At 58.9% G+C, this 27816-nt stretch overlaps 3 protein-coding genes across 3 annotated transcripts; 2 read left to right on the forward strand and 1 right to left on the reverse strand.

The window, feature by feature from the left end:
* The first annotated feature begins 975 nt into the window (after positions 1-975).
* Positions 976-21049, forward strand: SNRNP200 (small nuclear ribonucleoprotein U5 subunit 200). The gene is made up of 45 exons (XM_086767722.1): positions 976-1101; positions 1564-1727; positions 2131-2302; positions 2567-2759; positions 2996-3051; positions 3671-3769; positions 4046-4198; positions 4359-4458; positions 4637-4773; positions 5608-5691; positions 5910-6083; positions 7806-7943; positions 8074-8229; positions 8399-8569; positions 8834-9027; positions 9568-9691; positions 10004-10153; positions 10291-10401; positions 10922-11053; positions 11397-11585; positions 12102-12299; positions 12739-12891; positions 13014-13094; positions 13365-13448; positions 14180-14286; positions 14472-14590; positions 14776-14930; positions 15081-15270; positions 15491-15664; positions 16138-16298; positions 16566-16793; positions 17118-17309; positions 17392-17570; positions 17737-17888; positions 18128-18236; positions 18422-18530; positions 18726-18915; positions 19059-19223; positions 19316-19437; positions 19552-19695; positions 19781-19957; positions 20046-20206; positions 20297-20378; positions 20477-20569; positions 20680-21049. The coding sequence occupies exons 1-45, from the start codon at positions 1057-1059 to the stop codon at positions 20821-20823; spliced, it is 6411 nt and encodes a 2136-aa protein (XP_086623848.1). The 5' UTR covers positions 976-1056; the 3' UTR covers positions 20824-21049.
* A 207-nt stretch (positions 21050-21256) lies between these two features.
* CIAO1 (cytosolic iron-sulfur assembly component 1) lies at positions 21257-23774 on the reverse strand. The gene is made up of 7 exons (XM_086767723.1): positions 23630-23774; positions 22713-22861; positions 22524-22635; positions 22306-22394; positions 21991-22192; positions 21775-21862; positions 21257-21676 (listed from the first exon to the last, which is right to left on the reverse strand). Exons 1-7 carry the CDS (start codon positions 23766-23768, stop codon positions 21436-21438), a joined length of 1020 nt encoding a protein of 339 aa, XP_086623849.1. The 5' UTR covers positions 23769-23774; the 3' UTR covers positions 21257-21435.
* A 97-nt stretch (positions 23775-23871) lies between these two features.
* Positions 23872-27733, forward strand: TMEM127 (transmembrane protein 127). The gene is made up of 3 exons (XM_086767975.1): positions 23872-24118; positions 24884-25048; positions 25696-27733. The coding sequence occupies exons 1-3, from the start codon at positions 23872-23874 to the stop codon at positions 26001-26003; spliced, it is 720 nt and encodes a 239-aa protein (XP_086624101.1). The 3' UTR covers positions 26004-27733.
* The last annotated feature ends 83 nt before the right edge of the window (positions 27734-27816 follow it).

Consider the following 27816-nt stretch of genomic DNA (forward strand, 5'->3'; position numbering starts at 1 on the left):
GGGACAACATGGGGGTAAACAGGCCCCCCCGTTGGGGTCACGGGGACTGTGGGGACCACACAGGGGCGACCAGGGGCCCCACTGAGGCACAGGTAGAGCCACGGGGACAACGTGGGGGTGACCAGGCTCCGCCTTGAGGCCCAGGGAGGGCTGTGGGGACAACGTGAGCGTGACTGGGGTCCACCTTGAGGCACTGCGGGCCCACGGGAGGGTCACAGCTCCCCTCGCACCCGTCCCCAGGGGCAGGGCTGAGCTCACCTCACACCCTGCCAGCACTGCCTGGGCGGTCGGAGGCCCGGTGAGGGCTGCTGACAGGCGAGGAGACGGGGACAAGGGCTTCAGCAGGCCAGGGGGCGGTGGGGTGACCCACCTGGAGGTTCTTGAGGGCGCGAAGCTGCTGGTAGCGCTGGAGGCCGGCCTGGAAGCCACGGCTGAAGCGCCCCGAGCGCGGTACGTGGGCGGAGGAGAGGAGGATCCGGTACCAGCACCGCTCCCCGGGGTGGAGGCCCATGGCGGGGCCCAGCCCCCGCCCCGCCGCGGAGACCTCAAAATGGCGGCCAGCGCCCGGCACGGGGACGGAGGCGGGGCTGTGAGGAAAAGGCGGGGCTAGCCCTGGGGAGAGCCAATGGGAGGCGAGCGGGCGGGGAGGTGACCCCGCCCACCCGCGGCGCCCCGGCGCTTTCAAAGCCTCAACTGTCAAAGGCTCAACCGTCCGCCGCGGCCAATCGGAGCGCGTGGAGTGGGGGGGCGGAGCGGCGCGGCTGAGCCAATCACCGATCAGCTCTTTGCGTGGGGGCGGGGAGGAGCCGAGCGAGGCACCGCCAGCCAAGCAGAACGGGAGGCGGGGGGGGGAGCGTCACCTCCTCTCACCCCGTCGCAGCGGTGCATGCTGGGAGTTGTGGTCCGGGAGGGTCCTCCAGACGGCGCCGAGCGGAAGCGCTTCCGGGTCGTTGTCCCCGCAGGAACGGGCCCCGCTTCCGCTTGCCCCGGAAGTTCCGTGGCGCGGCCTGATCCGGTGAGCGGCGGTGGCGGCGCGGCCTTCAGCCCGGTGGCGCCATGGCGGACGTGACCGCCCGGAGCCTGCAGTACGAGTACAAGGCGGTGAGTGCGGCCTCCCTGGCCTCAGGGGCCCGGTACCGGTAGCGGGCCTTCCCCGGTGCCGCTCACCGTGCCCGGTTCTCCCCGCCACAGACTGCGGAGCGCTCGGTGTAACGGCCCTTTACCGGGGTTTTTTTGAGGACTAAGCCTCTTTTTAAAGTTTTTTTTCTCCCTTAAAGTGGGACTTTCCGGGACACCGAGAGCTAACGGAGCCCCCGGGATGGGCCTGAGTGGCTTAGTCCCGGCTTAAGGTCGAACACCGCGGTTAATTAAAATGCAAGTTATTTGTGCTCTAAGCAGCGTGGAGTGTGTTATATATATAAAAAAAATTGTTTACGTGTGGTAATTAGCAGACCTGCCGTGGTTTGCTGTGGGCCCAGGATGGGGCTGGCCCCACGTTAACGTCCCCCCGGCCCTTATCCATCCTCTTTCTTTTTTTTTTTTATTTTTTTTCCCTTTTCCCAGAACTCCAACCTCGTCCTCCAAGCCGACCGCTCGCTGATCGACCGCACCCGGCGCGATGAGCCCACGGGGGAAGTCCTGTCCTTGGTGGGCAAACTGGAGGGGACCCGCATGGGGGACAAGGCCCAGAGAACCAAACCCCAGATGCAGGAGGAGAGACGAGCGAAGTGAGTGCCGCCTCGGCGCGCCCCGGCTGAGAACTCTGCTTGCGTGAAAAAACACTCTGGGCAATTAATTTCTTATTTTTGTCTTGAATAACGCAGCCTTGGTTTGTTTTAGGGCTATAAATGGCACGGGATTCAACTGTGTTGGGAATATTTTCTAGTGGAAAATGTTTTTGTGGCTGCAGGTTGGAAACCACCAGCTTGGAAGATGCAGAGTCATTATTTTTTTTTTGTTTGGAGTCGCTTTTTCCACGTTAAGAAACTAAAATAGAATGAAAAATTAAAATATACTTATTTTTCTTCTTTATTTTTCAAACAAAAGAGGCTAGTTTTAGTTGAGTAAGCAGGAGCAGCGCTCTGCCGCGGGGCTGACCCGGGCGCTCTCCTCCCTTCCCCCTCTTTCCAGGAGGAGGAAGCGTGACGAGGACAGGCACGACATCAACAAGATGAAGGGTTACACCCTGCTCTCCGAGGGCATCGATGAGATGGTGGGCATCATCTACAAACCCAAAACCAAGGAGACCCGCGAGACCTACGAGGTGTTGCTCAGCTTCATTCAGGCGGCTCTGGGGGACCAGGTGAGGACGGGGACGCCTCGGGGCGGGTGTTGCCGCTCCGGCGGAGAATTTGAAGCCTGGAGGATCCAGCCTTTGGATATTTTCGCCTTTCTCTGTGATCCTGTGGGATGGGTTTGCTCCGTTGGTGCTGGCCTTGGGGCTTGGGGACGTTGCGATGTCACCTTGGCTCTGGGGGTGGCTTTTCGGTGCCCGCGTGAGGGTAGGGAAGCAGGAGGGACCGACCCCGTACCCTTCACGTAGCCGATTTCTTCCTTCCCTTCGCAGCCGCGGGACATCCTCTGCGGGGCGGCCGACGAGGTGCTGGCGGTGCTGAAGAACGAGAAGCTGCGCGATAAGGAGAGGCGGAAGGAGATCGATCTGCTGCTGGGACAGACCGACGACACCCGCTACCACGTGCTGGTCAACCTGGGGAAGAAGATCACGGATTACGGCGGAGACAAGGAAATCCAGAACATGGGTAGGGGAAGGCGCTGTCCTGGGCTGCGGCTTCAGGGACAGGGCTGGCGGAAAGTTGGGTTGCTGGCTCCAAACCCAGCGTTTGCACGGAGAGAAGCCAGAAAAAAAACCTATTTGGACAGTTTCCAAGCCCCCAAACCACGGGTTTTTTTCATGCTGCGGGCGGGCGCGTGGATCTGTGAACTTTGCACGTGGCGCCCGGATTTTCCGCAGAATTAACTCCGCTCTCCCTTGCAGACGACAACATTGACGAGACCTACGGGGTGAACGTGCAGTTTGAGTCCGACGAGGAGGTACGAGATGAGAGGCTGCGGGGTGGTGGCGGCGGCCCCTCCGCCCCTTGCCCTCGCTCCGAGCCGCTCCGCAGGGACCGCGTTTGTCCCGTTTTACTGGGAAGCGGGCATTGGCTCGGGATTTCTCTGCCAGGAAGGAGAAGCCAGATTATTTTAGATGCTGTTTCCTGGCTCGGGGAGGATTTGTTGATTATCTTGCTAATCCCAGGCTTATCATGAGTCAGGCCAATGGAAAACAGATGGTGATATTTAGATCTCGTGGGGAAACTTGACGGATTAGGAGGAAAAGAGCCACTTAAACGCGCTGGTTGCAAGCGTTTCATAGAAACAGCTCCCTGTGGTTTGTTTTTTGGAAAAGACTGAGAGAACGATAAGAGACAAATCTGAGATTTTTTTGGAGGAGTTGCTGGCAAAACCTCTCTGCAGAGAGAAAAAATAAGATTGCCACGTGGTCCGTTACCTGAACAGCAACATTTTTTTTTCCTGTAAAAAGCACAAACCAGGCTGTTTCCCCTCAGGAACCCGTTGCCAGATTATTAATTTCTGTCAAAGCAAAGCTTTTTTTTTTTTTTTTTTTGACGTTTGTGAAAGCCGCTTATCGGAGCTCTCCTTCCCGCAGGAAGGCGATGAGGACATTTACGGCGAAGTGCGTGACGAGGCCTCCGATGATGACATGGAGGGAGACGAAGCCGTTGTCCGTTGCACCCTCTCGGCCAACGTGAGCCCCCGTGGGACGCAGTTTTGGGGTGGTCTGGAGGAGGGCTGGGGATCCTGTAGGTCTGTGGATGGAGTTGAAGTCGTTTGTGGGTGGAGAGGAGCCTTGAAGCTGTTTGATGGAGGCCAAAATGAGCGTTAATAAAATTAATGGGTCTGGCAGCTGCGCAGTGGCATCTCCTGGGGGGAGGGAGGCCCCAGGCGCTCGCTCCACAACACAAAGTTCACGCGTCTGCTTTCCTCGCGCAGGAAGATAACGTTTTGGTGGGTTTTTCTTAAGCTCGTGGCTTCGGGGGAGCTGATGAGTTCGAAGAAGAAGGATCTGCATCCTCGAGACATCGACGCCTTTTGGCTTCAGCGGCAGCTGAGCCGCTTCTACGACGATGCCATTGTTTCCCAGAAGAAGGCGGATGAGGTGCTGGAGATCTTGAAGGTCGGTGTTTGCCAACAAGATAGGGAAGCGCTGGTCTGGACCTCGCCTTAATTCACAGAGAAATCTTTGTCTAAGGGCTTGGGTTCAGTTCTGTGCGCAGCAGGGATTCTTGTTCTGCGGGGCGCAGAGGTGACCGCTCCTTCCTCGTTTCTTCTTCCAGACTGCGAGTGATGACCGGGAATGTGAGAACCAGCTTGTTCTGCTCCTGGGCTTTAACACCTTCGACTTCATCAAAGTCCTGCGGCAACACCGGATGATGAGTGAGTTGCCTTCGCTTTAACCGTCCCGCCTTCTTGTTTCCCTGCCGTTCTGAGGTGCTTCCAGCACAGCCCGAGGCTTTTTAACGGCCATCGGCGAATCCTGCGCCCTTGTTATTTGCTCCTTTCTTCTACTTCAGCCTTTAACCTCGCCTGCCGTCCCTTAATTTTCTTTCCTCAGTTCTGTACTGCACTTTGCTGGCCAGCGCGCAAAGCGAAGCTGAAAAAGAAAGGATCATGGGGAAGATGGAAGCGGATCCCGAGCTGTCCAAGTTCTTGTATCAGCTGCACGAGACGGAGAAGGAGGATCTCATCCGGGTAAGGAGGGATCGTGGGATCCTTGCTGCCGTCTGCGGTCGTCGCCGGGCTGCGTGTTTTCTTTGCTGTTTGCGTCAGAGGAGCCCGCTGACTCAGCTTGGGATCTTGAAACTGCGGGAAACGTTGCTTAGGTGACGGCTGAGACGTAGCTGAGAGGCGATATATTTACCGCTTCTGGTTTTTGAGTCACTCTCAAATCTGCTTTTCCAGGAAAATGTCAGTATCTGTAGGTTTGGTGTTTTTACGCCGGCGTTAACTGCACGTAACAGCACGGTTGCGCCTCCGGGCCTCCTCGATGTGCGGCTCCCCACGATAAAACACCCTGGTCACCTCAGATCGGCTCCTAATTCCCTGGGGTTGGAATGAGGGACTCGGCTGGTTTATTGGCACGCAGGGCTGGCTCTGCTCAGCCTTTGGATGATCCGTGACCGATCTGGGGGTAGTTTTTTGGGGGATTAGTACTATATTCCCGCTTTTTTTTCTGAAAAACCCCGGTTTACGTTGATGTGAGGGCCCAGTTTAGTGTCTCTGGGTTTGAGGAACACTGCTGCGTGCAGCAGGGCTGGGATTTGCTGGAGCACTGCAGGTCTGCGTGTCTTCGCTCCCAGCTTCCTTTCACCTGCTCTCCTGGAACGGGAGTTTATGTCCTGGTCTGGGGGGCACTGGTTTCCACTGCCAAAAAAAACGATTGGCTCTGGTTATGCGAACGCCTGAGCTTGAAAGAAAGCGGCGCGTGGCGCTCTGGTCGTGCAGACTCTCGGGGAAGGTCTGGCAGTCCGCAGAGGAGGCCGGGCAGCTCTTCCCCCGGGGCTGAATTCGTATCTCTTTGCGCAGGAGGAGCGCTCTCGCCGGGAGCGCGTTCGTCAGTCCAGGATGGATACCGACCTGGAGACCATGGATCTGGACCAAGGAGGAGAGGTAAAACTCTTTGAGTTTGTCTGTTCCAAGCCCTTCTGACAATCATCCCCGGTGCCAAAAGAGTCCTTGAGGTGGCGTGGGCAGGAAGATGCCAAGAATAAGCCCCTGATGTGCTAAAGAGGCACTTGCCGGTTGGATGCAGTTGCTTTTCCTTTGTTCCCGGGGTGAAAATGGCAGGAGAGCGCTCTTCTCTAATCCTTTCCCGTCGCTGTTTGCAGGCCCTGGCTCCCCGGCAGGTGCTGGACTTGGAGGATCTGGTGTTTGCCCAAGGTAGCCACTTCATGGCCAACAAGCGATGCCAGCTCCCCGACGGCTCCTTCCGCAGGCAGCGCAAGGGCTACGAGGAGGTGCACGTGCCTGCCCTCAAGCCGAAGCCTTTTGGCTCCGAGGAGGTAGGTGACCGGCTTTGTTCCTCCTCGTTTAGCAGGAGGTGTGTTGAGTGACGAGATGATTGACTTCATCGATCTGGGCTTCTAAAGGGCCTTTGTCACGGCTCCTCGTGACATCCCTCTCTCTAAATTGGAGAGATGTCCGTTCGGTGGGTGGACTGTTTGGTGGATGAGGAACTGGTTGGATGGTCAATCCAGGGAGCAGTGGTTCAATGGCTCGATGTCCTGATGGAGATGGGTGAGGAGTGGCGTCCCTCAGGGGTCTGTACTGGGACCAGTGCTGTTTAACATCTTCACCAGTGACATGGACAGTGGGATCAAGTGCAGCCTTAGCAAATTTGTGGGTGACACCAAGCTGTGTGGTGCCGTCGACACGCTGGAGGGGAGGGATGCCACCCAGAGGGACCTGGACCGGCTGGAGAGGTGGGGCCATGCCAACCTCATGAAGTTCAACCAGGCCAAGGGCAAGGCCCTGCCCGTGGGTGGGGGCGATCCCAGCACAAATCCAGGCTGGAGGGGAACAGATGGAGAGCAGCCCTGAGGAGAAGGACTTGGGGGTGCTGCTGGGCGAGAAGCTCAACACGAGCCGGCAATGGGCGCTCGCGGCACAGAAACCGACCCCACCCTGGGCTGTGTCACCAGCAGCGCGGGCAGCAGGGCGAGGGAGGGGACCCTGCCCCTCTGCTCCGCTCTGTGAGACCCCCCTGCAGCGCTGCGTCCAGCTCTGGAGCCCCCAGCGTCAGAAGGACGTGGAGCTGCTGGAGAGGGTCCAGAGGAGGCCACGCAGATGCTGAGAGGGCTGGAGCAGCTCTGCTGTGAGGCCAGGCTGAGAGAGCTGGGGCTGCTCAGCCTGGAGAAGAGGAGGCTCCAGGGAGACCTCAGAGCTGCTCCCAGTGCCGGGAAAGATTTTTTTTACGCTGAGGGTGGTGGAGCACTGGCCCAGGTTGCCCAGAGAGGCGGTGGATGCCCCATCCCTGGAAATGTTCCAGGCCAGGTTGGCCGGGGCTCTGAGCAACCTGATCCGGTTGGAGATGTCCCTGCTTCTGGCAGGGGGGTGGCACTGGGTGGGCGTTAGCGGTGCCTTCCCAGCCAAACCATTCCCTGACTCCACGAGCTGTTGCTGGTGTCATGACAGACCCTTCCTGGCACTCAGCAGGCTTTGATGTGGCTGTGACCCCCTCAGATTTGTTGAAGAACTGTTATTTTAAGCCAAGAGATTTCCTGTGGCTAAAGAGGGTTCCTGATTTCTGGTTTCTCACTTTTGGAGTGCGTATCCTGTGCCGGTGGTTTCTGTTTCGGGGCTCCCCTGCCCCCTTTAGCTGCTTTCTCTTTTCTTTTGCTCCCTCCTTGCTGCGATGTGCCACGTGGGCCAGAGATCTGGCTGATTCATCGTGTGCCTTATGATAAACTGCCTCTTTTGATCCCTGCTGCCAGCGTAAATGCGGTCTGATCTGTCCCATCATGAGAACATGGCGTGGATTTGCTTTTCTGGTGGTGTAGCCAACTGTGACTTGGACTGGTTGGAGTGCACGGGCCGGCTAACGAGCCTCGTTTGATCTCTTCCTAACCTGCTCCGCCATCCCTGGGCACAGGGCTTTTTTTTCTGGTCGTCCGGAGGCAACGTGACCCTGCTGCTCCCCAGGCTGTCTCCGAGGGCTCGCACACGCCCTGCAGTCCGCGAGATACCGAAACAAAAGCGTTGAGCTCGATATTTTCCCCTTTCAGCAATTAGTTTCTGTGGAAAAGTTGCCCAAATACGCCCAGGCTGGATTCGAGGGCTTTAAAACGCTGAACCGTATTCAGAGCAAACTCTACCGCGCCGCGCTGGAGTCGGATGAGAACTTGCTGCTGTGCGCTCCCACGGTAAGGATCCTGATATTCGGGATCTCGGTGATGGCGAATCCAGAGGGATGAGCTGTTTGGGTGGAAAAGGCGGTTCCTTGACCCTGGAGAGGACGGGAATTTGATGGGATTGGCTCTGCTTGCGTTCTAGGGTGCTGGGAAGACGAACGTGGCGCTCATGTGCATGTTACGAGAAATAGGGAAGCACATCAATATCGACGGAACCATCAACGTGGACGATTTCAAGATCATCTACATCGCGCCCATGAGGTCCTTGGTGCAGGAGATGGTGGGCAGCTTTGGGAAGGTGAGGAGAGGGGTGCTCCTGCCCCTGCTTGAACCGTGGCTTGGGGAAGACGAGCTTCATCGCGGCGGCATCCGAGGAAACCGCGAGCGTCTCGGGGCCGCGCTGCTGCGACGCCGTCCGGGGAAACGTGCGTTTACCCCGCTGAACTGCCCGCGGGCTTTCCTCCTAGCGCCTGGCGACCTACGGCATCAACGTGGCTGAGCTGACGGGGGATCACCAGCTGTGCAAGGAGGAGATCAGCGCTACCCAGATCATCGTCTGCACCCCGGAGAAGTGGGACATCATCACCCGCAAGGGAGGAGAACGCACCTACACCCAGCTGGTGCGGCTGGTCATCCTGGTGAGCAGCGCCGGTGCCAGCGCAGCCCTGGCGCGGAGGAGGCGGGGGGCGATGACGGGCGCCGTCTCTTTTGGCTTTGCGGTTCCCAAACGGGCGTTAGAAAAGATGTTTCTGGTGCTTGGTGGCGGAGAAGCTCGGGCTTTGAGCTGTGGGATGAGCGTGCTACAGTCTGCGCAAGAGAGTTTGCTAAGAAACTCAAAAAAAGACGGGTAAATAGAGGTGGTTTGGAGCGGGGATAACTCCGTTCCCGTTTCCTCTCTTCAGGATGAGATACACCTGCTGCACGACGACCGAGGACCCGTCCTGGAGTCTCTGGTAGCCAGAGCCATCCGCAACATCGAGATGACTCAGGAGGACGTGAGGCTCGTCGGTTTGAGCGCCACCCTCCCCAACTACGAGGATGTGGCTACGTTCCTGAGAGTGGACCCGGCCAAAGGCTTGTTCTATTTTGATAACAGGTACCGGGGAAAGCTGTATGATCAGATGGTGGGTGGCTGGGAAAATCCTGCCTCCTGTGCAGGCAGTTACCTGTCAGATGGTGCCAGGGCCTTCAGTCTGCTCTCAACATGCGTTTATTTGCTCTTAGATGTGCCGGTAAATGCGTGTTCAGGTCTAGAGCAGTGAAATACAGCCTCAGAACATACGGCAGGGTTCCTTCGGTGTCATACTCGCAAGGAGATGCCGTAGAGAAGGCAGATAAACTCTGCTGTACCGGCGTGCTGTGGAAGCTGTTTGAAGGAAGCCTGAAATGGAATTGTGTTAGTTCCCAGATCACCGGTTTTGCTCCCTGAGTGTGCATAGCAAATGGATTCTGGGAAATAGGAGTACGTGTTACTGTCCCCTGCTGTTTAATCTAACTGGGCAGAACTGGAGCCATGGAATCTCTGAGGAAACATTGAAGTTGGTAGCACAAAATACAGGATGCCTTCTGACGGGAGCTTTGTAGCAGGATTTGTCCGTTCTTCTGCTCTTTTACGGATGTGCTTTTTTCCTTACAGCTTCCGGCCAGTGCCCCTAGAGCAAACCTATGTGGGTATTACAGAGAAGAAAGCAATCAAACGTTTCCAAATAATGAATGAAATCGTTTATGAGAAGATTATGGAGCATGCTGGAAAGAACCAGGTTTGATACTTGATTTTATTGTTCCTGACACATTTAATCTCTGGTGCTGGAGAGACTCTTCTCGAGTTTCTGTCGCTACAGAAACGCTGCGGTGGAGAAGAGGGCGGGTTTGGGCGCCAGTTCTCTGGTGTATGACCTGCCCTTGTAGGATGAGGGAGTTCTTGTGACGCTGCCCTGTTAGATCAGGAGCTCAGTGCGTGGTTCACAGGGCATCTGGACTATTTCTACATCTCCTCCCACCCTGAAGAGCAGGAGAAGGTTGGGTTGAGCATCTTGGCCAGCTGCAGCCGTAGTGATTCCTCTGTTTAACAGGTGCTGGTGTTCGTTCACTCCAGGAAGGAGACCGGGAAGACTGCCCGGGCCATCAGGGATATGTGCCTGGAGAAAGACACCCTGGGCCTCTTCTTGCGGGAGGGCTCGGCCTCCACCGAGGTCCTGCGGACCGAAGCCGAGCAGTGCAAGGTAACTGCCTGGCCGGGGCTGTTCTGACACAGCGACAGCAGTTTCGCAGCCTCTGCTCTACCTTCTCTTGCTTCTTTTCTTCCTGGCGTTACTTGCCTTGGGTAGAAAACCTAGAGCTGGTTGTGTTTGTGCCGCAGAACCTGGAGCTGAAGGATCTCCTTCCTTACGGCTTCGCCATTCACCACGCGGGGATGACGCGAGTGGACCGGACGCTGGTGGAGGATCTGTTTGCTGACAAACACATTCAGGTGAGCCCCGCTTCCCAGGAGGAGCTGCACGTTTCCTAGGGGTAGGTGCTTCACAAAAACCACGTGAACCATGTTTTCCGGTAGCACTTTGGGCAAAACCAAAAGGATCAAGCGTAGCCAACCCCCATCCCGCTGGTGCCCAGTGAAGGCAGCCTTGATTTTTGCGTAAAGAATAGAAACTAAAAGCATGTGGCTGAGAGGGGAGGGGGCAAAAACTTCACCCTTAGGCCTAGCTGAGTGTTTAAAGCTGGAGGTCTGTCCCAGAGCAAGCTGCCTCCTCCACAGTTGCCACCTGGGCAAAACCCCGTCCAAGCAATTTCCTGGCTGTGTTACAAAAGGATTTTCTCAGGGAAATTCGTGCAAAGATCTTGCTGTTCATCCAACCCTCTGCTGAGCTGTCGAGACAGTGGCAGTTCGCAGACTTTCTCCCTTTTGTCTGTAGTCTCTGATGTCAGGACCAGCGTTTTAGATCCCTTTTTTTCCCTAGGAAGAGGCTCTGATGGCTGTTTTATTCCTGCAGGTGCTGGTCTCCACAGCCACGCTGGCCTGGGGTGTAAACCTCCCCGCTCACACCGTCATCATCAAGGGGACGCAGGTGTACAGCCCCGAGAAGGGGCGCTGGACCGAGCTGGGCGCTCTGGACATCTTACAGGTGAAGCTCTGGTAACAAAGATGTTGCCAGGCCCTGGGGCAGGATTTTCCTTTTCTTGCTGAGCCACATTTGAGGTCTGCTTTTATATTTTCCCAGTTCTTTATTGTCAGACTGTCTTAAATGTTCTGGGAACAGCCTTGCTGTGAGGGTGGAGGAGAAGCAGATGAGTAGAAGAGCAGACAAATTATTCCTTTCGCAGAGGAGAGGAATATATCGGATGTTTCTGCATGTCTCCTAGAATTAACAGCAGACCGAGCAATCTGGCAGCAAAGCCGCAGGACACGGCAGCAGGGAGAAATCGAAAGCTTTTGTATTTTCCTGACCCCGCTTTCTCGTTTCTCAGATGCTGGGGCGTGCCGGGAGGCCTCAGTACGATACCAAAGGAGAAGGGATCCTCATCACCTCCCACGGCGAGCTGCAGTATTACCTGTCCCTGCTCAACCAGCAGCTCCCCATTGAAAGTCAGATGGTGTCCAAGCTCCCGGACATGCTGAACGCGGAGACTGTGCTCGGCAACGTCCAGAACGCAAAGGCAAGCGCAAATCTTTGCTTTTCCTGCGGACGTGTGCCCATTTTTTTGCACCCCGAGAGCTGGTGGGAATTGCAGGGGCCAGAGAATGATCCGTGTTGGGGAAAGATGCCATCATTGTACGAGAGCGAGGAAACTTGCCTCCTTTGGTGCCTGGGGAGCAAATTTTTAAGAGATCTGGAAGGGCAGCTACGAGAGCGATGGGCCTGTAAGACCTACTGGTGTGTCAGGCACGTGGGTAGGCGCTTTTGTAATTCAGAGCGGAGTTCTCCACGTGGAGAGGGACACTGGGGAAAAATCTGCAGGTGGAGGGTGGATTTTTTTTGTTTTTTAATTCCTTAGTTTTTTTCTGGTACTGGAGAAGGCTCTGGTTTAATGTTAACCCATCAGGATTCAGCTGGGCTCAGCCTGCTGCGTCCTGTGCTGGTGCTGGGAGCGCTGGGCTCCGAGCCGGAGCGTCGCCCTTGCTTGCCAGGCGGCACGTTCATCGGCTCTGACGGCGTGTTGGTGTTTCCTCAGGACGCGGTGAACTGGCTGGGCTACACCTACCTGTACATCCGAATGCTGCGCTCCCCCACTCTCTACGGGATATCCCACGATGATCTGAAAGGGGATCCGCTGCTGGACCAGCGCCGCCTGGACCTGGTTCACACCGCGGCCCTCATGTTGGACAAGAACAACCTGGTGAAGTACGACAAGAAGACGGGGAACTTCCAGGTGAGACGGGACCTGGGAATGGCGCTGTGATCCAGCGGAGCTGGACGGGAGCATCCTCTGGCTGAGGGAGAGGATGCAAGAGGCATCTTGCTGATTAAATATGGATCCCAGGGAACGCTGCGGCGGCGTTCAGACCTGCCCTCGCGCACGTCTGTGATGCCAGGGACAGAGAGTGCTGGTGTAAAACCTGACCCTCAGTCTGTCACCGTTGCGTGTTTGCCGCTGCCTCCTAAGCGAATCCACGTTTCCGCTGCATTTTCATTGCTGCAGAGGCACTGAGATGAGAAAGGGGAGGCTGTGATGTGTGGAATTTTGTACCAAGTAAAGCAGCTTTCCTGGGTGATTTGTAGCCTGGTTCCTGTTCAGCATCTTCTGTCTGTGCCGTGAGCAGACGGGTGTCTTTCTGCTGCTTCACGCTGGCTGCTTGTCCCTGTGGCAGGTGACAGAGCTGGGCCGCATCGCCAGCCACTACTACATCACCAACGAGACGATGCAAACTTACAATCAGCTCCTGAAACCCACCCTGAGTGAAATCGAGCTGTTCCGGGTCTTCTCGCTGTCCTCGGAGTTCAGGAACATCACCGTCAGGGAGGTATGGAGCCAGATGTCCTGAGTGAGGCAGCCCTGAGGCTTCGGTCGTGGCGCTGCGGGGAAAGATGCAGAGCTTGCCCCGTGAAGGACCGTTCTCACCTCTCCTGGCTTGGTTTTCTGCAGGAGGAGAAGCTCGAGCTTCAAAAGTTGCTGGAGCGAGTCCCCATCCCAGTGAAGGAGAGCATAGAGGAGCCCAGTGCCAAGGTGAGCCCTGCCTGCCCCCTCGAGGGGAGCGGTGATCCGTGGGGGAGAGCTGTCGTGGTAAATCCTGCACTCTGGGGAGGGTTTCTCTTCTCTTCTCTCTGTGGGACGTCCTGGGCTGGTGCTCAAAGCGCTGCAGGTGCTTCCTGTCCCTGGTTGAGCACGCTGGCCTGGGGTGCAGGACACTCAGTCCCCGTTGATCCCTTGACACGCGTCGGAGCCCACTGGGATCAGGTGCTGGGTGCTGAGAGCCTCTCTGTTCCGCTTCCCCAGATCAACGTGCTCCTCCAGGCCTTCATCTCCCAGCTGAAGCTGGAAGGATTCGCTCTCATGGCTGACATGGTGTACGTTACCCAGGTGAGCGAGGAGACGTGGCTGGGGCCTCGGCTCCCATTTAAGTGCACGCAGTCTGGCCGTGTGTCAGTCTCAGACAACTGTTGGCACCTCGGAAGTCCGGTTTGTGGTTGTGAACAGATTTGAAAATAACCAGAGTGGTGAGAAGGCCTAACCCCTGTCAGGATGGGAGTTACACCTCCGTCGGAATCTCCGATTTGTAATGACATAATTCAGAGCTAGAGGATGCAGCATAACCTTTTTCTTCTGCCGCAAAGGCCGAGTTCCCAAGGCTGCCATCGAGTATTTGCTGCACCTGTAGGTGTTTGGGATGAAGGACCTTTAAATATAATTCAATACTTACAGAGGGCTTAGAGGAAAGATGAGGAAATGCTTTCTGCCAGAGCCTGCAGTGACAGGACAAGGGTTAATGGTCTTAAACCGAAAGTGGGTAGATTTAGGTTGGATATACAGAATTTTTTATGCTGAGGGTGGTAAGGCACTGAAGCAGGCTGCCCAGAGAAGTTGTGGATGCCCCATCCCGGGAAGTGTTTAAAGTCAGGTTGGACACGGCTCACAGCAACCTGATCTGGTGAAAGATGTCCCTGCCCGCGGCAGGAGGGTGGACTAGATGATCTTTAAAAGGTCCCTTCCGACCCAAACCATTCTATTGTCGTGTGGCTGGGCAGGAAAATGGGTAGAGTTAAATGAACTGGTCACAGCCCAGCTCTGAGAGCTGCTCTCTGTTCCCCCAGTCTGCTGGGCGGCTGATGCGTGCCATCTTCGAGATCGTCCTAAACCGTGGCTGGGCCCAGCTCACCGACAAGACCCTCAACCTCTGCAAGATGATTGACAAACGGATGTAAGTGAGATCTTGGAGGGATTTTTCTGATTGCAGGCCGGATGAAGATTCTTCAGCATAGCCTGGGCTAGGTCTGCAGCGTTTGGGAAGGAGAGCGCTTGTGCCTGTTGGGGTGGGGAACCTTGGTGCTCTGAAGGCTTCGTCTTTGGTTTCTTTGCTTGTCTCACCCCGCGGTGTCCTCGCAGGTGGCAGTCCATGTGCCCTTTGCGCCAGTTCAAGAAGCTGCCCGAAGAAGTGGTGAAGAAAATTGAGAAGAAGAATTTCCCGTTTGAACGGCTCTATGACTTGAACCATAACGAGATAGGTACGGAGACACAGAAATTGGGGGGCTTGTTCCTGTCCGACTGAAGGGGTCTTGGTGCAGCGTGAGGAGGACAGAGGCTTTGCCTTGGCACCTTCCGGCTGCTTGGATTGCCAATAATGAATATTTGGGAGCTGTTGGTCACCCTGTTGTCCGTCTGTCCTGACAGCAGTGCCTTTCCCTTGCAGGGGAACTGATCCGAATGCCCAAGATGGGCAAGACAATCCACAAATACGTTCATCTCTTTCCAAAGCTGGAGCTTTCCGTCCACTTGCAGCCCATTACCCGCTCTACCCTGAAGGTAGAGCTCACCATTGCCCCCGACTTCCAGTGGGATGAAAAGGTGAGCCGTGCGGCGAAATATCACCGGGCTAAACACCAGCCTGGGGGTAGGAGGACAGGATGGCTGTGGGAGGACTGGTGTTTGGCTCTGGGAGGTCTGGGAGGGGGCTGTGTGGCCTCAGACATGAAGGTAACAGCTGGCCTTGCTCAGGTCCACGGTTCGTCCGAAGCTTTCTGGATCCTGGTGGAGGACGTGGACAGCGAAGTGATCCTGCACCACGAGTACTTCCTGCTGAAAGCCAAGTACGCGCAGGACGAGCACCTTGTCACCTTCTTCGTGCCCGTGTTCGAGCCGCTGCCCCCGCAGTACTTCATCCGGGTGGTCTCCGACCGCTGGCTCTGTAAGTGTTGCTCTGGCAGGAGCACCTCGGTTACACGGCTGCGGTTCTCCCTGGGGTCTGAGGGGGTGGTTCAGGCTCTTTCCTAGCGCTGTGATGCGGAGAAGGCTTCCGACATCTGAGTGACAGCAGGGCTGGGGATCCTGTTGGGAGAGGGTGCTCGGAGATGAAACCGTTGGAGTGATTTCAGAGATGAAAATGGTTTTTTTCGTGTGTCTGACAGCCTGTGAGACCCAGCTGCCCGTTTCCTTCCGCCACCTGATCCTTCCTGAGAAGTACCCTCCTCCGACCGAGCTGCTGGACCTGCAGCCGCTGCCCGTCTCAGCTCTGCGAAACAGCGCCTTCGAGAGCCTCTACCAGGACAAGTTCCCTTTCTTCAACCCTATCCAGACTCAGGGTGAGCATCGCCTCATCCAGACTGCCTCTCGGCGAGCCCTGGGCCCTTTTGGTACTCACAGTCCCGTAGCTTTGGTTTTATTTGGGGATTTATTCGTGTAACGTGAGGAACTTCTGCAGCGAACAGTGTATCCCCTCTACCTCACTGAGCCTTAGAGGTTTGATGGCTTGAAATCTTTCTCTGTGGGCCAGCGTAGGGGTGGAGATGAGAGCGAACGAAAGCTGCCCTGTCCATGTTCCTCTGCCTGGGCTTAGCCAGAGCGGAGAATTCCCACTTAGGAGCTTCTGGGACAGTCTAGAGCCTATTTTCCTCAGTGGATCCTGGGCTAAAACTCTTGAACAGCCTTTCTGTAGCTCCTCCTTGCGTGGGCTGGGTCCAGGCTGTGTTTTCCGTGCCCATTTTCTAGAGCGTTGATAGAAATCCATGGAGGTTTTGCTAAACTGCTCTCTTCTGCCTTGTCCGTCTCTCCCCAGTGTTTAACACGGTTTATAACAGCGACGACAACGTCTTTGTGGGTGCCCCCACGGGAAGCGGAAAGACCATTTGTGCCGAATTTGCCATCCTGAGGATGTTGCTTCAGAACTCGGAGGGGCGCTGTGTGTACATCACCCCCATGGAGGCACTGGCAGAGCAGGTAAGCCTGGCTTAATGGGGGAGAACCGGAGCCTTAGCCGGGCTTAGATTTGCTGCCTCATCCCCCGTTTTGCTTTTCCTCATTGTTTCTTTGCTGTCTCATCCCTCGGGGTGACTCCAGAGTCTTTTGGTTAATTGTGGTCTCTCTGAGGGAGCAGAGAGACACCGTCCCGCTGCCGAGCTGCTGACGTCGGTGTGCGTCTCCAGGGATTTGGTAGGATTTGTTCCGATTTGAGGTTGACAACAGCGTCCCTTGGATTTTTGGCAGGTTTTCTTGGACTGGTACGAAAAGTTCCAGGAGCGTCTCAATAAGAAGGTGGTTTTGCTGACGGGGGAGACCAGCACCGACCTGAAGTTGCTGGGTAAAGGAAACATCATCATCAGCACCCCTGAGAAATGGGACATCCTCTCACGACGCTGGAAACAGCGCAAGAACGTCCAGAATGTGAACCTCTTCATCGTGGACGAAGTGCATCTCATCGGGGGCGAAAATGGGGTGCGTCTGGGAGGGGAGGAGCGTGCTACTAATTCGAGCGATGCCCGTCAGCGTGTTGGTCTCGGTAGTAGAGCCACTTTGGGGTGGATGGTTGCTCACTCCTAAATATCTGGTCTGGGGTCAACTTTTCCTGCTGGGAGTTTCCCTGAGCTGCAGGATGGGCCATGTCCTTTGGGAAGCTCAGGAGGGGGGTGGCTGGGGTCTCCGTGGGTGAGGGCGCTTGGGGTGAAGCGGCCTCAGCTCAGCCAGGAGAGGCAGCCGCGGTGCGGAGAGCTCAGCGTTCCCCTCCTGTTCCTGCTACAACCTGCCCTCTCCCGCCTGCAGCCGGTGCTGGAGGTCATCTGCTCCCGGATGCGCTACATCTCCTCCCAAATCGAGCGACCCATCCGCATCGTGGCCCTCAGCTCCTCCCTGTCCAACGCCAAGGACGTGGCTCACTGGCTGGGCTGCAGCGCCACCTCCACCTTCAACTTCCACCCCAACGTCCGCCCCGTGCCCCTGGAGCTGCACATCCAGGTAGGGTTTGGGCAACCTCGTCTCCTTTCCCTTCCTCCCGGTCTCCGGACGGCGTCACCGCCTGCTCCTCTTCCCCCCGCAGGGTTTCAACATCAGCCACACGCAGACTCGCCTGCTCTCCATGGCCAAGCCCGTCTACCACGCCATCATGAAGCACTCGCCCAAAAAGCCCGTGATCGTCTTCGTCCCGTCCCGCAAGCAGACGCGCCTCACGGCCATCAACATCCTCACCACCTGCGCCTCCGATGTCCAGAGGCAGAGGTAACGGTGCTGTGGCCTCTGTCCCTCCTCTGACAGGGGAGAGGGCAAGTTTTTTGGCTGTTTCGCTGGGCTGGGGGCCAACTAGGGATGGGAAATGATCTCTTTGACGTGACGTCAGGCTTGCTGGGGCTGGCAGCGGTCTCTTTACTCCCCCTCTCTCCGGCAGGTTCCTGCACTGTGCGGAGAAGGATCTGGTGCCGTACCTGGACAAGCTGAACGACAACACTCTGAAAGAGACGCTCGTGAACGGAGTGGGCTACCTGCACGAGGGGCTGACTGCCATGGAACGGCGAGTGGTGGAGCAGCTTTTCAGCTCCGGTGAGCTGGGCGGGAGGAGGACACGCCACTTCATCTGCCCGTAAACCCCTTTTCCCTGGAGCTCGGCAGCGCCCGCAGTCTTTGGACTGGAGATAAGAGCTTGCCCAAGCCTCCCGTCGCTTCTCTGCCACCCTGAGCCTAAATTCCAGCGCTCAGAACCCCCAGATCTTTCTCCCCTCCGTTCCTGTGACCCAGAGCTCTGCCCCAGGGGCTGACTCCTCTCCCCTCGCACCTTTCAGGTGCGGTTCAGGTGATGGTTGCCTCCCGCAGCCTCTGCTGGGGTATGAACATCGCCGCTCACTTGGTGATCATCATGGACACGCAGTACTACAACGGCAAAATCCACGCGTGAGTGTGTTTGCGCTGCGGGCGGGACGGGCCGCGGCTTCCGTGTCCGCCCTGCTATTTCAGGCTGCGCTGAGCACGAGGGAGTGACGCCCTGATCCCAAACGGCTTCACCCCCAGGCTAGGAATCGCGGGAGAGCGGTGGTCGCTTCCTGTGGAGCGTCGTTAACTCTCTCTCCGTCTGCCAGGTACGTGGATTACCCCATCTACGACGTGCTGCAGATGGTGGGCCACGCTAACCGCCCGCTGCAGGACGACGAGGGCCGTTGCGTCATCATGTGCCAGGGATCCAAGAAGGTGGGTGAGGAGCCGGGCGCCGTTTGTGGCCTGCGAATGTCTCGTCTCCTGCCTGGGGCGTGGATTTCTTCTCCCACCTTTGGGCAGGCTGATGTATAACCCTCGCTCGGAGCTCTGCTGCTTGGGAGGCGGCTCCAGGATTTCGGAGGTGCTGCGGTTTGTTTACCCCTTCCCTCTACCCCTGCCCCGCTGTAGGATTTCTTCAAGAAATTCCTCTACGAGCCCCTGCCGGTGGAATCGCACCTGGACCACTGCATGCACGATCACTTCAATGCCGAGATCGTCACCAAGACCATCGAAAACAAGCAGGATGCGGTGGACTACCTCACCTGGACCTTCCTGTATCGCAGGATGACGCAGAATCCAAACTACTACAACCTACAAGGTGAGCGCAGGGCTCTGCGCCGGCGTCTACGGCGTTGGAGGACGTTGGGAACCTTCAGCCTTGTGGGCTCTGCTCTCCCAAGAGCAGCTTTTCTCCACGCTGGGGAGTTTCTGAGCCCCGCCGCGACGCCGCTGTGCCCGCAGGCGTGTCCCACAGGCACCTCTCGGATCACCTCTCCGAGCTGGTGGAGCAGACCCTGAGTGACCTGGAGCAGTCCAAGTGCATCAGCATCGAGGACGAGATGGACGTGGCTCCTCTGAACCTGGGGATGATCGCCGCTTACTACTACATCAACTACACCACCATCGGTAAGGGCTCCGCACGCGAGCGCTCGCCGGCGCGGTTGAGTGCTGCCTGCTTTTTCCCCTGACCCTTCTCACCACCTCTCTGGTTTCCTCAGAGCTCTTCAGCATGTCCCTCAACGCCAAGACCAAGGTGCGAGGGCTGATTGAAATCATCTCCAACGCTGCCGAGTACGAGAACATTCCCATCAGGCACCACGAGGACAATTTGCTGCGGCAGGTGAGCGGATCTGGGGCCGGAGGGGCCGGACGTGGGTTCCTGCAGGGTCGGGGGAAGGAATCTGCGCGTGTTTTCGGACAAAAGCACCGATGGGTTTCTCGTTTCTCCCCATAGCTGGCCCAGAAAGTTCCTCACAAGCTGACCAACCCCAAATTCAACGATCCCCACGTCAAGACCAACCTCCTGCTGCAAGCTCACCTGTCGCGCATGCAGCTGAGCGCCGAGCTGCAGTCGGACACCGAGGAAATCCTCAGCAAGGTAGGACGGCGACGGGAACCCGCTCCCCTTCCCTGCGCCGCGGCGTCGCTGCTCTCTCCTGACCCGTCCCCGTCCCTCGCTCCAGGCCATCCGGCTGATCCAGGCCTGCGTGGACGTGCTGTCCAGCAACGGCTGGCTCAGCCCCGCGCTGGCCGCCATGGAGCTGGCGCAGATGGTGACGCAGGCCATGTGGTCCAAGGATTCCTACCTCAAGCAGCTGCCTCACTTCACCTCCGAGCACATCAAGCGCTGCACGGACAAGGTAAAGCCGGCGGAGGGAAGCGCCGTGGTCCTCCTCGCCCTCCGAGGAGCCCCGGGGAAACACAAGGGTGAAAATTTCTTCCTTGCAGGGGGTGGAGAGCGTTTTCGACATCATGGAGATGGAGGACGAGGACCGGAACGCCTTGCTCCAGCTCTCGGACGCCCAGATCGCCGACGTGGCTCGGTTTTGTAACCGTTACCCCAACATCGAGCTCTCCTACGAGGTGGTGGAGAAGGAGAGCATCCGCAGGTGAGGCGGGGAGGGGCGGCGCGGCCCCCTCGGCGCTGCCTCGGCACGCGGGCCACGCCCTGACCCTCGTTCTCCGTTCTTTCCACGCAGCGGGGGGCCCGTGGTGGTGCTGGTGCAGCTGGAGCGCGAAGAGGAGGTCACCGGGCCTGTCATCGCCCCCCTTTTCCCACAGGTGGGTTCCCAGTGACACTGGGGTGGCCCGAGCTGGGGGGGGGGGTGACCTGTCCCCCCCCACCGCTCCCAGCCCTTTAACTCTTCCCTCTCCGGCAGAAACGCGAGGAGGGCTGGTGGGTGGTGATCGGCGACTCCAAATCCAACAGCCTCATCTCCATCAAGCGGCTGACGCTGCAGCAGAAAGCCAAGGTGAGCGCGACGCAGCAGCGGGGTGGCCGGCGCCCCAACGGGCGCGTTTTCGGGGGGATACCCCCTCTCCCCGCCCGCCACCCCGACGCCGTCTCTTCCTCCCGGCGCAGGTGAAGCTGGATTTCGTGGCTCCGGCTACGGGGACGCACAACTACACGCTGTACTTCATGAGCGACGCCTACATGGGCTGCGACCAGGAATACAAATTCAGCGTGGACGTGAAGGAGGCGGAAAGCGACAGCGACTCTGACTGACGCGGGACCGCGACCGTCCCGCCGGGGGTTCCCCCGTCGCTCAGCCGCCAAACCCCAGCCGCCTCAGCGCCCGCGTTGCCTCCCTTTGTGTGGCTTCTGTGTATTTTCCCGTTTTATTTTGTGGGGTTTTTTTTTAAGGTGTCGATGCTTTGTACAGTGTTTTTTCAGACCGGAGCTGTGCGCAAGGAGCGCGACTGCGGCAGCCGGAATAAATCTGGAGACCTTGTCTTGCCCTGTGCGCTGCTGGCTCTGGGGAGGGAAAGGGCGGGGAGGAAACAGGCGCCACTGCGAGGTTGTCCCCCAGCTGAAAAAAGTCCGTTAGCAGAACTAATTAAGGCAGAGTTGGCTCGGTAGCTGTTTCTGGGAGCTCCCCGGGGGAGCACCTCCACCCTGCTCCGCTCACGATGGCACCGCAAGGACCGGACACGGAGCCTTTGAGCAGAAGACAGATTTATTGTACGGGGAGAGAGTCCTGCCCCGTCTCCCGCAGCCGGAAGGATTCCGGCAAACGCTCCCGTGCGCATCTCCGCGATGCGAAAGTCCCAGCTTTTGGGGCAGAGGAGGTCGGGCACCGTCTTCCCTGCCCCGCTCTCGGCGCCGAAGCGTCCACTCTCAGCAACCTTCGGGGCGCTGGTACCTCCAGAAGGCGATCTCGCCGTCGTCGCTGCAGGAAGCCAACAACCCCGGCTCCTTCGGGTTCCAGGCCACGCAGTTGACGTCCTGCGAGTGCGCGCGGGGGACGTGGGCGGCGAGGCTGAAGGTGGGCTGCTGCGGGTCGGAGGACGCGCTCTCCTCAAAAACCCGGATGGCGTCGTCGCCGCAGGCCGTGGCCAGCGCCCCGGTGAGGTGGCACCTAGAGCAGCAGGGACAGCGCCGGGCGCGTCACACCCGCGCTGCGCCGGGAGGAAAACGGAGCCGGGGGCTCTGCCGCCGCCGGCTCGCTCTACTCACCACGCCACGTCATAGATGGTCCGGGTGTGGAAGCCAGAGAGGTTGCAGACGCACTTCCAGGTGGGGTCGGTGCCGCTGCAGGCCACCCCTGGGAGGCAAGAAAATAACCTCAGCTCTTTTTCCTCTCCTTTTTTTTTTTTTTTTTTTTTTTTTTACCGCAGGTTACGAGCGGCTCCGAGCCCCGCAGCACGCAAAACGGGGGCGGCGAAGCCTCACCTTCCTCGTTGCCCGGCTTGTACCGCCGCCAGATGCGCACCGTCTTGTCGTCACTGCAGGAAGCCAAGCGTTCGCCGCTGCGGTCGAAGGCCACGCTCCACACGGTGGATTCGTGGCCCTCCAGCGTGGCGCAGCACACCCAGTCGTCCTCCTCTTCGTGGTACAGCTTCACCGTGTCGTCGTAGCTGGCGGAGGCCAAGAGCTGAAGGGAGGGAGGGCGGAGGAATCAAGCCGGCGCGCTTCGCCCGCGGTTTTGGGTCCAGCCGGATCCGGACCACTCGGGGTAGGGTCTGGGGGTGGAAATTGGGGTCGTACCTCCTGGTTGGGGTGCCAGACCACGTGCTTGACGTCCTGCGTGTGGGAGTTGAGGACGCTGACGCACTCGTACTCTTCCTCCTCATCCACTGCGGAGAAAAAAAAAAAACCAAAAAACAACGTTACGGTGAGAAGAGGGGGGGCGGGGGTGTCCCAGCTCAGGGCCCCCCCTTCTCCCCCTTTTTTCCCTTCCGCCCCCCCGCTGTTTCTCCCCTCACCTTCCCAGACCCAGACGCTCTTGTCTCGGCTGCAGGTAGCGAGCAGGGTGCCCGAGGGAGCCCAGGCCACCGACTTCACCTCGTTCTCGTGCCCCTCCAGCGTGGTGACGCACTGGGGAGGGAGAGGAGAGGGCAGGTGGGGGGGGTGCGGGGGGGTCCGGGATGGGGGTGTGGGGGCGAGGGTCTCACCTCAAAGCCGTCTTCTTGCCTCTTCCAGATGCAGGTGGTGGCGTCGAAGCTGGCGGAGGCCAGGTAGGAGCCGCAGGGGGACCAGGCCACCCTGCGCACCGTGCGCTGGTGGCCCTCGCCCAGCACGGCCCGGCACGACCAGCCCGGCCCTGGGGAGAGCGGGACGGGGCACAGCCCCCAGCCGGGGGTCCAGGGGGGGTCTCCGGTGGGTCCGGGCCCCGCCCCCTCCCTGCAACCCCTCCCTCACTGCCCCTCTGACCCCCACACTTATTGCCCCTTAGCCCCGCCCCTTCCCTTAGCCCCGCCCCTTCACTGTAGACACGCCCATAAATACCCTTAGCCCCACCCCTCACCCTAGACACGCCCACTCAGCTTCTTATCCCCGCCCCCAACATGCCATTAGCCCCGCCCTTCACTACAATCCCCTAGACCCTTAGCCCCGCCCCAACCCCAAACACGCCCACCTGGTCCCTTAACTCCGCCCCCTCTCACAGAGATGTTGTTAGCCCTGCCCCTCACTACACTCCCCTAGGCCCTCAGCCCCGCCCCTCAGCCTCTTAGCCCCGCCCCTTCCCTGCAGACAGGTCCCTCTAGCCCCTTAGCCCCGCCCCTCAGCCTCTTAGCCCCGCCCCTTCCCTGCAGACAGGTTCCTCTAGTCCCTTAGCCCCGCCCCTCAGCCTCTTAGCCCCGCCCCTTCCCTGCAGACAGGTCCCTCTAGCCCCTTAGCCCCGCCCCCTCCCAGAGATGTTGTTAGCCCCGCCCCTCACGACACTCCCCTAGGCCCTTCGCCCCGCCCCTTCCCCAGACACGCCCACCGAGCCCCTTAGCCCCGCCCTTTCTCCCCAGAGCTGTCAGTCTTGCCCCTCAGCCCCGCCCCCTCGCCCCAGGCACGCCCCCCTCGCCCCGCCGCCGCGCACCTTCCCTCCCCCAGAGGCGGATGAGCCGGTCCCCGCCGCAGGAGGCCAGCAGGCCGCCGCCGGGGCTCCAGGCCAGGAACCAGCACCGGGACTCGGGGTGCCCGGGGACCCGGCACACCAGCTCCAGCGCTTCCTTCATGGCGCCGCCGCCTGACGTCACCGCGCCGGAAACGGAAGCGGCGCTCAGAGCGGAAGCGGCGAGGCGGAGGCCGAGGCGGCGGCGGCGGCGGCGGCGGGGCGGGATGTACACCCCGGGGGGAGCGGGGCTGCCCGGCGGGCGGCGGCGGGGTGGCCGAGCGGCGGGGAGCGGCCTCCCCAAACAACCGGAACGCAGCCTGGCCTCGGCGCTGCCCGGCGCTCTGTCCATCACGGCTCTCTGCACGGCGCTGGCCGAACCCGCCTGGCTCCGTATCCACGGCGGCACCTGCGCCCGTCAGGAGCTGGGCGTCGCCGACGTCCTGGGCTACGTCGACCCCGAGCTGCTGCGAGGTGAGGCCGGCCCGGCTGCCTTCCCTTCCCCCGGTGCTCGGGCCGGGGTTGGGGGGCTCGGCCCCAGCCACCCCCCCCCCCGCGCCTCTTCGGAAAGGCCCTCGGTAAAGGTTTCGGCCTGCCCGCGCCCCCAAAATGAGGTGGTTTTCCCCCATTTTAGCGCTGGGACTCTTCGGGGCCCCGCCGAACAAATTTCGCGCCGAGTGACCGCGGGTGTTTGCGGTTACCGGCGCTGAAACCGGCCTCACCCGCCTGCCCCGGCCCCTCCGGTGCTGTGAAAGCAGCCAGGGAGCAGAGAAGCACGAAAACATTCTTCCCAGCTTGGTTTATTTATTTTTTTTTTTGAGCTGACGGGCGACTGAATCCCTACAGCGGGACCTGTGCGTCACCAGGGGGGATTTTTCAGAGTTAAAACAACAAATTGATTCGGTTCAAGCTTTCAGACGCGCGATTCCCATGGCAAAACGCGGCGGGTGGCTGCGCGACGTCCTTTTTTTTTATTTTAATTCTTTTCCTGCTTTCGTTGCCTTCGGTCGCGTCCCCCCAGCGCGGATGGAGTTGGTCCCGCGCGCCTACGACGCGTTTGCAGCCGCGTGTCACGGCGGCATGCTCGTTAATGCTTTTTAAAATGAACGCTGGGCTTGGTTTGCTCAAACCTCTCGTGGATCGCGGGTGCTGCGATACGGGTCGCTCTGACGAGCAATTTGGGTGGAAAAAAGGAGTTTTCGGGTTCTCAGCGCCCGTCTCTCCTCCTTCCCCTCGCAGATTACTGCATGAACCCCCAGACGGTCCTGCTGCTCCGGGTCATCGCCGCCTTCTGCTTCCTGGGAATCATCTGCAGCCTCTCCGCTTTCCTCCTCGACGTCTTCGGACCCAAGCACCCCGCGTTGAAAATCACTCGCCGCTACGCTTTCGCTCACATCCTCACAGGTAAATCCCACCGGCGCCGGAGGAAAACCCTGGGTTTTTTGATTTTTTTTTTTAATTTTTATTTTTTTCAAAACCCTCCAGGGGCCAGGAAAAAAAAAAAATAAACCAAATCCAAAGAGGTTTTTTTCGGCCCGCAGAGCTTCCCTGTCGCGGCGTTTTGGGTCTGAAGGGCAAGAGAAGCCTCACGCGGCTAAAACTGGAGTTAAATTTTGGGGGAAAGAGGTCGAGGATGAACAGTCAGCGTCTGCTAACGGGTCTTGTTTTTCAAAGAGGCCCCGTAGCGCCTCGCTGGGGAAGAAGGTCACCTTTTCAGACCCGCAAGCTCGAAGGAGCTTTAACGTCCCTCATCCCTGCCGGAATTACCCGCGTCAGAGCCGAGCGGCTCAGGGAAAGCCCGCGCTCTCAGCCTGCGCCGGTGCCGAGCGCCGATTTGTCCCCGCCGTTCCTTCTAGGTCAGAAAAAAAAAAAATAAATAAATCCCTTTCCAAAAATCCCTTCCAAACCCTCCAGCTTTGGTTTGTGCTGCTGGTTGCCCTGCTGGTCCGTGTTTGTTGTCAGCCTGTGATTTAATTTAATTTAATTTATTTTTTTTTTTTTTTTACTGGATTCTCAGCATCTCTCCCGCTTTCTCTCCCTCTCTCTCGCAGTCCTGCAGTGCGCCACCGTCATCGGATTCTGCTACTGGGCCTCGGAGCTGATCCTGGCCCAACAACAGCAGCACAAAAAATACCACGGTTCCCAAGTCTACGTCACCTTCGCCGTCAGCTTCTACCTGGTGGCGGGCGCCGGCGGAGCCTCCATCCTCGCCACCGCCGCCAACCTGCTGCGGCACTACCCCACCGAGGAGGAGGAGCAAGCCCTGGAGCTCCTCTCCGAGATGGAGGAGAACGAACCTTACCCGGCCGAGTACGAAGTGATCAACCAATTCCAGCCGCCGCCGGCGTACACCCCTTGATGCCGCCGGCACCGGGACGCCGGCGCCGTTTCCTCCCGCCCCCCAGCTCCGCTTTCCCGGCGCCGCCTTCGCTCTCCTCATCTCTCCCACGCAGAGGAAAGAACTTTTCCGGCTCGGATGACCGACGTTTTCTTCCCATCCTTTATTTTATTAACTCTACGGCGTGATTTTTAACCCCGCGCCGGCTCGGCTGGCCGAAATAACGACGGCGGTGGCCCCTGTCCCGCCGCGAGGGGATCTCCTCCCCGCCCTGCGCCGGGAAGGAGAGGGGGAAATCCCGCCGCGTTCCCAGCCCGGTGAACTTTATCCCTCTCCCGTGAGGCGTCACGCGCGCGCGTGTATTTACATAGGTAGAGCGGAAACGCCCGCCGCGGCGCGCCGCCGGGGGAGGAGCGGCCCTTCGTAGCGGCTGAGCGGCGGGAGGAAGGCGGAGCAGACCCCGCCGCTGCCCCGTCTCTCCTCTTTTCCCGCCGGCGCCGAGCATTTTGCACTTTATTTCCGGCTCGGGGCGCCGGCTCCGCTCCGAAACCCTCTTTGCCGGCGAGCGGCGCGGCGCGGGCTGACGTCGGAGAAGCTTTTCCGAACCCCGACGCGGCGCCCGGTCCTGTCGGCGTCTCGCTGAGCAAATCCTGGGGGATTTTTTTTTTTTTTTTTTTTTTTTTTTAGCCGAGATAAAACCAGACTTTAGCCCAGCGCCAGCTCCCGGGAAGCGGCTTGAGCCTCGCCGCTGGAAAACCGCCGTCTCCTGCGGCTTTTATGCAAATCCCCGACCTCCGCGCCGATCCGACTCTCCTGCTTTCCCACCCGCCTCGCTGTTTTTCTGCCCCGCTCTTCGTTTATCGCCCCGTTTCCCTCCGCCGGCCCTCGAGGAGCCAGCGCTTCCCTAGAGCCGAGGGAACGCCGATCCGGCGCGTCCAGACCCGCGGCCGACGCCGGAGGGAGGTAGCTGGCGGGGACGGAGCGGGGGTTTTTCGGACTGTTTGAAGCAAACCGAACAGGGGGGAAAAAAAATTTAAAAACCACCCGGGGGTGCGTCGACCTGAGCACCGCAGCACCCAAAAAACTCAAGGGCGGCTCCGCAGGGGGCTCGGTGGTTTAGGGAAGGTTTTAGGACGGGTTTTAGGACGGTTTTAGGACGGTTTTAGGCTCCCGCTGATCCCTCGTAACGCTTTTATGACTTCGTTTTCTTGTTGCTGGCTGTTTTCGCCCAGCTCATCCCTTTTTTTCCCCCCCACCCCTGCACCCGCAGCAGCACTGGCTATGCAAGAGCTTCGGCCGCTCTCCGGGGCTCGGGCTGTGGCACAAAACCGGAAAACTCGGCTCCCGGGGGGGGAGGGAGAAGCGCTGCCGGGCGCCCCGCGAGGTGGGAAATCCCTGCGGAAAAGCCCGCAGGGTTGCGACGGAGAGGCGCGAGGGGAGCCAGCAGCACGGTGTCTGCGGGGGTTTAGCGGACTCCTCTTCCTCCTCCACCCGGGTCCTCGGCCAAAGAGAACATCCCGCCGGCTTTTCCCGGGAAAAGAGTTGGGGTTTCCCCACTTTTATGCAAGAGAAAGGCTTGAGTGTAAATAATCTGTGCGTAAACGTACTGTATTTCCGTAAAAAAAACCCCAAAAAGGGACAGATGAGGGCGTTTCCCTCCGCTGCCGGAGCGCGGAGGGGAGGCGGGGCCGCGGGGCGTGGGGTGCCCCCCCCCGCCCTTCTCTGGAGGAAATAAAGGGGGTGCGACGAGCCCGTGCGTGTGGGAGCCTGCGCTTTGTTCCCCAAAAATGGGGGGCGGGGACTGGGGGGGTGCCTCTCTGCGACAAACAGCCCC

This window comes from Chlamydotis macqueenii, chromosome 27 (genome assembly GCF_036417535.1).
Source record: "Chlamydotis macqueenii isolate bChlMac1 chromosome 27, bChlMac1.mat, whole genome shotgun sequence".
Classification (NCBI taxonomy): Eukaryota; Metazoa; Chordata; class Aves; order Otidiformes; family Otididae; genus Chlamydotis; species Chlamydotis macqueenii.